Source organism: Pelodiscus sinensis, chromosome 18 (assembly GCF_052426305.1).
Source record: "Pelodiscus sinensis isolate ZL-2025 chromosome 18, ASM5242630v1, whole genome shotgun sequence".
NCBI classification, from domain to species: Eukaryota; Metazoa; Chordata; order Testudines; family Trionychidae; genus Pelodiscus; species Pelodiscus sinensis.
The window spans coordinates 35,516,960-35,526,318 of record NC_143069.1 but is presented as its reverse complement, the minus strand read 5'-3'; the positions used below and the strand labels follow the sequence as shown (position 1 = coordinate 35,526,318).

The 9,359-nt window shown below is 61.1% G+C and overlaps 2 protein-coding genes across 2 annotated transcripts in view; one reads left to right on the top strand and one right to left on the bottom strand.

Annotated features, from left to right (window-relative positions):
• Positions 1 to 458: 458 nt before the first annotated feature.
• Positions 459 to 6,617, top strand: LOC149523424 (uncharacterized). Its single transcript, XM_089770464.1, has 3 exons — positions 459 to 576; positions 678 to 2,468; positions 6,588 to 6,617. Exons 2-3 carry the CDS (start codon positions 954 to 956, stop codon positions 6,615 to 6,617), a joined length of 1,545 nt encoding a protein of 514 aa, XP_089626590.1. The 5' UTR covers positions 459 to 576; positions 678 to 953.
• BGN (biglycan) overlaps positions 6,318 to 9,359 on the bottom strand; it is a 22,883-nt gene continuing 19,841 nt past the window's right edge. Inside the window, exon 5 of the mRNA XM_089770463.1 lies at positions 6,318 to 7,240. Coding sequence (XP_089626589.1) covers positions 6,980 to 7,240 — 261 coding nt within the window. The 3' untranslated portion in view covers positions 6,318 to 6,979. The remainder of the gene's footprint in view (positions 7,241 to 9,359) is intronic.

Below are 9,359 nucleotides of genomic sequence, written 5' to 3'. Positions count from 1 at the left end.
GTGCCTGCTGGTGGAATCTCTCAGGCAGCAGGTGGGAGAGCTACAGGAGGAGGTGGCCAGGCTGAGGAGCATTCGAGGCCATGAGGAATTCCTGGACAGTATTCCTGTGGAGTCCACGGAGGTCACTGTCCTAGGATGTGGGACTGTTGACCAGCCACGTATGGAGGAGGCGGTGGTGCAGGGTGAGAACTGGCAGCTGGTTACTTCCGGCAGCAGGCAGTGTTCCACCCCTGCTCCTAACCCTCCCGCTGTGTTGTTACATAACCGTTACACTTTACTTTCAGCAGGAGACAAGGAGTCACCCCCCACAGTGGAGGAGACCAGGCCTTGCACCACCAAGGTTGAGCAGTCTCCTGCCACCACTGCGAGGAGGAAGCGTAGGGTAGTGGTGGTTGGAGACTCTCTTCTGAGGGGAACGGAGGCACCCATCTGTCGCCCTGACACTTCATCTCGAGAGGTATGCTGTCTGCCAGGGGCCCGTATCCGAGATGTTACGGAGGCATTGTCGAGGATTATCCGGCCCTCTGACTACTACCCCATGCTACTCATCCACGTGGGCACAAATGATACTGCCAGGTGTGACACTGAGCGGATCAAGTGTGACTACAGGGCTTTGGGAGTACGGGTGAAGGAGTTTGGAGCGCAGGTGGTATTCTCTTCTATCCTTCCTGTCAAAGGTAGGGGCCCGGGCAGAGAGAGGTGCATTCTGGAGGTGAATGCCTGGCTGCGACGATGGTGTCGCCAGGAGGGATTCGGCTTCCTTGATCACGGGGTGCTCTTCCAGGAAGGACTGCTTGGCGGAGATGGAGTTCACCTTTCCAGGAGCAGGAAGGCCTTGTTTGGACACAGACTGGCTAACCTTGTGAGGAGGGCTTTAAACTAGGTTCGACGGGGCAGGTGAGCAAAGCCCACAGGTAAGTGCTGAATGTGCGGGACTGGGAGATGGGTTGGAAATGGGGGGGACTACGGCCTATAATGGCAAGGAGAAAGGAGGGTCAGGGCACAACAGGGAGGCAAGATCAAATCAGTATCTTAGATGCCTATATACAAATGCGAGAAGTATGGGTAATAAGCAGGAAGAACTGGAATTGCTAACCAATAAATACAACTATGATATCATTGGTATTACAGAAACCTGGTGGGATGGGACGCACGATTGGAATGTTGGTATGGAAGGGTACGGCTTGCTCAGGAAGGACAGACAGGGAAAAAAGGGAGGAGGGGTTGCCTTGTATATTAAAAATGTACACACTTGGACTGAAGTGGAGATGAACGTAGGAGATAGCTGTGTAGAGAGTCTCTGGGTTAAGCTAAAAGGGGTAAAAAACGAGGGTGATATCATGCTAGGAGTCTACTACAGGCCACCTAGCCAGGTGGAAGAGATGGATGAGGCCTTTTTTAAACAATTAACAAAACTATCCAAAGCCCAAGATTTGGTGGTGATGGGGGACTTCAACTATCCAGACATATGTTGGGAAACTAACACAGCGAGGCACAGGCTATCCAATAAGTTTCTGGACTGCATTGGAGACAACTTTCTGTTTCAGAAGGTTGAAAAAGCTACCAGAGGAGAAGCTGTTCTGGATTTGGTTTTAACAAATAGGGAGGAACTAGTTGAGAACTTGAAAGTGGAAGACAGTATAGGGGACAGTGATCACGAAATAATAGAGTTCATGATCTTAAGGAAAGGTAGAAGGGAGACCAGCACAATTGAGGTAATGGATTTCAGGAAGGCAGATTTTGATAAGCTCAGAGAACTTGTAGGTAAGGTCCCATGGGAAGCAAGACTGAAGGGAAAAACAACTGAGGAGAGTTGGAAGTATTTCAAAGGGACGTTGTTAAGGGCCCAAAAGCAAACAATTCCGCTGTGTAGGAAAGATAGAAAATATGGCAAAAGACCAGCTTGGCTTAACAAGGAGATCTTGCATGATCTCAAAATAAAAAAGGAGTCATATAAAAAATGGAAACTAGGACAAATAACAAAGGATGAATATAGGCAAGCAACACGGGAATGCAGGGGCAAGATTAGAAAGGCAAAGGCACAAAATGAGATCAAACTAGCTACAGGCATAAAGGGAAACAAGAAGACCTTTTATAAATACATTAGAAGCAAGAGGAAGACCAAGGACAGGGTAGGCCCACTGCTTAGTGAGGAGGGAGAAGCAGTAACAGGGAACTTGGAAATGGCGGAGATGCTCAATGACTTCTTTGTTTCGGTCTTCACCGAGAAGTCTGGAGGCGTGCCTAACGTAGTGAATACAAGCAGAGAGAGGGTAAGTTTAGAAGATAGGATACACAAAGAACAAGTTAAAAGTCACTTAGGAAAGTTAGATGTCAGCAAGTCACCAGGTCCTGATGAAATGCATCCCAGGATACTCAAGGAGCTGATAGAGGAGGTATCTGAGCCTTTAGCTATGATCTTTGAAAAATCATGGCAGACAGGGGAGATTCCAGAAGACTGGAAAAGGGCAAATATTGTGCCCATCTATAAAAAGGGAAATAAGAACAACCCAGGAAACTATAGACCGGTCAGTTTAACGTCTGTCCCAGGGAAGATAATGGAGCAGGTAATTAAGGAAATCATATGCAAACACTTGGAAGGTAATAAAGTGATAGGGAATAGCCAGCATGGGTTTGTGAAGAACAAGTCATGCCAAACTAATCTGATAGCTTTCTTTGATAAGATAACGAGCCTTGTGGATAAGGGAGAAGCGGTGGATGTCATATACCTAGACTTTAGTAAGGCATTTGATACGGTCTCGCATGATATTCTTATTGATAAACTAGGCAAATATAACTTAGATAGGGCCACGATAAGGTGGGTGCATAATTGGCTGGATAACCGTAGTCAGAGAGTTGTTGTTAACGGTTCTAAATCCTGCTGGAAAGGGATAACACGTGGAGTTCCGCAAGGGTCTGTTTTGGGACCCGTACTGTTCAATATCTTCTTCAATGATGTAGATATTGGGATAGAGAGTACGCTTATTAAGTTTGCAGATGATACCAAACTGGGTGGGGTTGCGACTTCTTTGGAGGATAGGGACATAATTCAAAATGACCTTAGCAAGTTAGAGAAATGGTCAGAGGTAAACAGGATGAAGTTTAATAAAGAGAAATGCAAAGTGCTCCACTTAGGAAGGAACAATCAGTTCCATACATACAAGATGGGCAGCGACTGTCTAGGAAGGAGCATGGCAGAAAGGGATCTAGGGGTCATAGTGGACCACTAGTTGAATATGAGTCAACAGTGTGATGCTGTTGCAAAAAAAGCAAATATGATTCTAGGTTGTATCAACAGGTGTGTTATAAGCAAAACTCGTGAAGTCATTCTGTCGCTCTACTCTGCACTAGTTAGGCCTCAGCTGGAGTACTGTGTCCAGTTCTGGGCGCCACATTTCAAGAAAGATGTGGAGAAATTGGAAAGGGTACAGAGAAGAGCGACAAGAATGATTAAAGGTTTAGAGAACATGACCTATGAAGCCAGGCTTCATGAACTGGGCTTGTTTAGTTTGGAAAAAAGAAGATTAAGGGGGGACATGATAGCGGTTTTCAAATATCTAAAAGGGTGTCACAAGGAGGAAGGAGAAAATTTGTTCCTCTTGGTTTCTGAGGACAGGACAAGGAGTAATGGGCTTAAAGTGCAGCAGGGGAGGTTTAGATTGGACATTAGGAAAAAATTCCTAACTGTCAGGGTGGTCAAATATTGGAATAAATTGCCAAGGGAGGTGGTGGAATCTCCCTCTCTGGAGATATTTAAGAACAGGTTGGATAGACATCTGTCAGGGATGGTGTAGACGGAGCTTGGTCCTGCCTTGAGGGCGGGGGGCTGGACTCGATGACCTCTCGAGGTCCCTTCCAGTCCTATTATTCTATGATTCTATGAGTCTGGGACCCTGGGCAGCCCCCCCCCCCAGAGTCTGGGACCCTGGGCAGCCCCCCCCCCCAGAGTCTGGGACCCTGGGCAGCCCCCCCCCCCAGAGTCTGGGACCCTGGGCAGCCCCCCCCCCAGAGTCTGGGACCCTGGGCAGCCCCCCCCCCAGAGTCTGGGACCCTGGGCAGCCCCCCCCCAGAGTCTGGGACCCTGGGCAGCCCCCCCCCAGAGTCTGGGACCCTGGGCAGCCCCCCCACGAGGCTGGGACCCTGGGTAGCCCCCCTGCCTGGGACCCTGGGCAGCCCCCTTTTCACTGGGTCGCGCCCGCTGGAAGCCAGGGGCGACCGGCAGCCTGGGCAGGGGCAGGCGTCACATCCCAACCCGCCAGCCTGGCCCCACCCACACTGCCCCAGGACACCTGCTGCAGGTCCTGGGGGCGGAGAGCTGCTGCCCCCCAGCGCCCACCCTCCCCGTGCCATGGGGCTGGGAGACTGGGGCCGTGTGCTGCCCTCCCTGTGCCATGGGGCTGGGAGGCTGGGGCCGTGTGCTGCCCTCCCCGTGCTATGGGGCTGGGAGGCTGGGGCCGTGTGCTGCCCTCCCCGTGCCATGGGGCTGGGAGGCTGGGGCCGTGTGCTGCCCTCCCCGTGCTATGGGGCTGGGAGGCTGGGGCCGTGTGCTGTCCTCCCCGTGCCATGGGGCTGGGAGACTGGGGCCGTGTGCTGCCCTCCCCGTGCCATGGGGCTGGGAGGCTGGGGCCGTGTGCTGCCCTCCCCGTGCCATGGGGCTGGGAGACTGGGGCCGTGTGCTGCCCTCCCCGTGCCATGGGGCTGGGAGGCTGGGGCCGTGTGCTGCCCTCCCCGTGCCATGGGGCTGGGAGGCTGGGGCCGTGTGCTGCCCTCCCCGTGCTATGGGGCTGGGAGACTGGGGCCGTGCGCTGCCCTCCCCGTGCCATGGGGCTGGGAGACTGGGGCCGTGTGCTGCCCTCCCCGTGCCATGGGGCTGGGAGGCTGGGGCCGTGTGCTGCCCTCCCCGTGCCATGGGGCTGGGAGACTGGGGCCGTGTGCTGCCCTCCCCGTGCCATGGGGCTGGGAGACTGGGGCCGTGTGCTGCCCTCCCTGTGCTATGGGGCTGGGAGGCTGGGGCCGTGTGCTGCCCTCCCCGTGCTATGGGGCTGGGAGGGGCCGTGCGCTGCCCTCCCCGTGCCATGGGGCTTGGAGGGGCCGTGCGCTGCCCTCCCCGTGCTATGGGGCTGGGAGACTGGGGCCGTGCACTGCCCTCCCCGTGCCATGGGGCTGGGAGACTGGGGCCGTGTGCTGCCCTCCCTGTGCTATGGGGCTGGGAGGCTGGGGCCGTGCGCTGCCCTCCCTGTGCTATGGGGCTGGGAGACTGGGGCCGTGCGCTGCCCTCCCCGTGCTATGGGGCTGGGAGGCTGGGGCCGTGTGCTGCCCTCCCCGTGCTATGGGGCTGGGAGGGGCCGTGCGCTGCCCTCCCCGTGCCATGGGGCTTGGAGGGGCCGTGCGCTGCCCTCCCCGTGCTATGGGGCTGGGAGACTGGGGCCGTGCACTGCCCTCCCCGTGCCATGGGGCTGGGAGACTGGGGCCGTGTGCTGCCCTCCCTGTGCTATGGGGCTGGGAGGCTGGGGCCGTGCGCTGCCCTCCCCGTGCTATGGGGCTGGGAGGCTGGGGCCGTGTGCTGCCCTCCCCGTGCCATGGGGCTGGGAGGCTGGGGCCGTGTGCTGCCCTCCCCGTGCCATGGGGCTGGGAGACTGGGGCCGTGTGCTGCCCTCCCCGTGCCATGGGGCTGGGAGACTGGGGCACACATACTTGCCTTCTCTCCTCTTTCCCCTCCCCATGGTGGGGGAAGGGCGTCAGTGGGGCTGGGGCTGGGGCCCTGCCTCCCCTGTCCCAGGTGCACCCCCTGTGTTAGGATCCACGTCCCCCCCGGACCGCGCTGTCCCCCCCACAGGGAGCCCCTGCGCCCCCACGGCCCTCGCCCCTGCCCCAGGCCGCCCTTGGAAGGGGCTGGGGGCAGCCTCTCTGCAGCCGTGGGCCCCGGGGCCCCCCGATTGTCGGCCGCCCGCCCGCCACGAGCCCCTATTCCTACAGCCGCTGGCCCCTCCCGCGTGCAGCCCCCCCGGAATGGCCCCAAGATTTGCATTTGCCAGTGTCCCCACGTGGCCAGTGTCCCTGCGGGCCGTCGCCGGCAGGTTCGGGCTCCTCGTGCTCGCTCGGCTCACGGTGCGCAGGGGCCGCGTGCGAGGCGCTGGGCGTGTCCGTGCAACCGGCAGCCGCTTTGCAACTCCAGGGCGCACTGTGCGCTGGAGCGTCCCTGCAGCCCTGGCGCGGATTGTCGCTGCCCGAGTGCGCGCCTGGCGTGCGAGAGCCTGCGCCCGACGCGCACACTGGCCTGCGCAGCTCACAAGCACTGTCTGCACAAACCACCCTGGTGCTTTAATGCAGGTTTTAATTGGGGGGGGGGGACATTTCCTTGCGTTTTCATTCAAACTTGTGGGAGGGCTTTGAAAGTGACGCCCCTTCCCGGGCGACACTGCTGCGAGTTTTTCTGCCGTTCCTCGAGCTTTCCTCACTTTTTCATGCAAATGTGGCAAGAACCTGCTTGCAAAGGGCTCACAATTGCTTCCTCCACACGTGTACAGGGCACCGTGGTTTTCACTTTTCGTGCAAACATGTTGCGCCCAATGTGCACTATTCTCCAGGGCTTGGCTGGCCAGTCTGCCAAGAAGTGAACCTACAAAGTTCTCCCGTTTGGGGGGGGGGGACGTTCTCCCTTGTGACCGACACGCTCGTGCGGTTTCAAGCTTTCCTGTGTCGCTCTGGTGGAAACGCTCGTGCAAGACAGTCGTCCTCTCTGGGGTACCCCCCCAGCCTGGCAGTGTTCCCCGGGGCCCAGGCCTGTGTTGGGGGCCCTGGCACGCCGTGGGCTACGGACCCCATGCATAACGCAGGCTCTGGCGCTGGGGGGAGCTGCCCCCCAGCCTGGCAGGTAATGGGGTCACATGTGGGACCCACCAGACCCCTGGTTTTGTTCACTCTGCTGCCCCCTCCACCCTCCCTCCTCCTCCCGGCCCCCCGCCCCTCTGCCCGCCCCCTATCTCTTGTAGTTCCCGAACTGGATGGCCAGGCGGTCGGTGACGCAGCGGAAGGCGGCCGGCTGCACCTCCCAGTAGGGCACCGGGTTCCCGAAGAGGCTGATCCCGTTGTAATAGGCCCGCTTGACCCCGAAGCCCACAGGGCAGAAGTCGTTCACCCCCACCTGCGAGATGTTATTGGCGTGCAGGTACACCACCTGGGGGGGAGGGGAGGGGTCAGCCGGCCCCCCGAGGCCCCAGCCCAGCCCCCCGAACCCACACACCTCCCACTAGCCCCCCCGCACAGCCCCCCAAACCCACACACCTCCCACTAGCCCCCCCGCACAGCCCCCCAAACCCACACACCTCCCACTAGCCCCCCCGCACAGCCCCCCGAACCCACACACCTCCCACTAGGCCCCCCAGCCCAGCCCCCCGAACCCACACACCTCCCACTAGCCCCCCCGCACAGCCCCCCGAACCCACACACCTCCCACTAGGCCCCCCAGCCCAGCCCCCCGAACCCACACACCTCCCACTAGCCCCCCAGCCCAGCCCCCCGAACCCACACACCTCCCACTAGCCCCCCCGCACAGCCCCCCGAACCGACACACCTCCCACTAGCCCCCCCGCACAGCCCCCCGAACCCACACACCTCCCACTAGGCCCCCCCAGCCCAGCCCCCCGAACCCACACACCTCCCACTAGCCCCCCCGCACAGCCCCCCGAACCCACACACCTCCCACTAGGCCCCCCCAGCACAGCCCCCCAAACCCACACACCTCCCACTAGGCCCCCCCCAGCCCAGCCCCCGAACCCACACACCTCCCACTAGGCCCCCCAGCCCAGCCCCCCGAACCCACACACCTCCCACTAGGCCCCCCAGCCCAGCCCCCCGAACCCACACACCTCCCACTAGCCCCCCCAGCCCAGCCCCCCGAACCCACACACCTCCCACTAGCCCCCCAGCCCAGCCCCCCGAACCCACACACCTCCCACTAGGCCCCCCAGCCCAGCCCCCCGAACCCACACACCTCCCACTAGCCCCCCCCGCACAACCCCCAAACCCACACACCTCCCACTAGGCCCCCCAGCCCAGCCCCCCGAACCCACACACCTCCCACTAGGCCCCCCCCAGCACAACCCCCAAACCCACACACCTCCCACTAGCCCCCCTGCAGCCCAGCCCCCCGAACCCACACACCTCCCACTAGGCCCCCCCCCAGCACAACCCCCAAACCCACACACCTCCCACTAGGCCCCCCAGCCCAGCCCCCCGAACCCACACACCTCCCACTAGGCCCCCCGCACAGCCCCCCGAACCCACACACCTCCCACTAGGCCCCCCCCAGCACAACCCCCGAACCCACACACCTCCCACTAGGCCCCCCCCAGCACAACCCCCAAACCCACACACCTCCCACTAGGCCCCCCCAGCACAACCCCCGAACCCACACACCTCCCACTAGGCCCCCCCCAGCCCAGCCCCCCGAACCCACACACCTCCCACTAGGCCCCCCAGCCCAGCCCCCCGAACCCACACACCTCCCACTAGGCCCCCCCCAGCCCAGCCCCCCGAACCCACACACCTCCCACTAGCCCCCCCGCACAGCCCCCCGAACCCACACACCTCCCACTAGCCCCCCCGCACAGCCCCCCAAACCCACACACCTCCCACTAGGCCCCCCCAGCCCAGCCCCCCGAACCCACACACCTCCCACTAGGCCCCCCAGCCCAGCCCCCCGAACCCACACACCTCCCACTAGGCCCCCCCCAGCCCAGCCCCCCGAACCCACACACCTCCCACTAGGCCCCCCAGCCCAGCCCCCCGAACCCACACACCTCCCACTAGCCCCCCCAGCCCAGCCCCCCGAACCCACACACCTCCCACTAGGCCCCCCCAGCCCAGCCCCCCGAACCCACACACCTCCCACTAGCCCCCCCCGCACAACCCCCCAAACCCACACACCTCCCACTAGGCCCCCCCCAGCCCAGCCCCCCGAACCCACACACCTCCCACTAGCCCCCCCGCACAGCCCCCCGAACCCACACACCTCCCACTAGGCCCCCCCAGCACAACCCCCAAACCCACACACCTCCCACTAGCCCCCCCCAGCCCAGCCCCCCGAACCCACACACCTCCCACTAGGCCCCCCGCACAGCCCCCCGAACCCACACACCTCCCACTAGGCCCCCCCCAGCACAACCCCCGAACCCACACACCTCCCACTAGGCCCCCCCCAGCACAACCCCCAAACCCACACACCTCCCACTAGGCCCCCCCCAGCACAACCCCCGAACCCACACACCTCCCACTAGGCCCCCCCCAGCCCAGCCCCCCGAACCCACACACCTCCCACTAGGCCCCCCCCCAGCACAGCCCCCCGAACCCACACACCT

What these genes read in the sequence shown, in the direction of transcription:
- LOC149523424 (XM_089770464.1), top strand. Translation starts at nt 954, where the DNA reads ATGGGGGGGACTACGGCCTATAATGGCAAGGAGAAAGGAGGGTCAGGG. An exon ending in TTCCAGAAGACTGGAAAAGG is followed by an intron (nt 2,469 to 6,587) that starts GCAAATATTGTG and finishes ACTATTCTCCAG; the next exon opens with GGCTTGGCTGGCCAGTCTGC.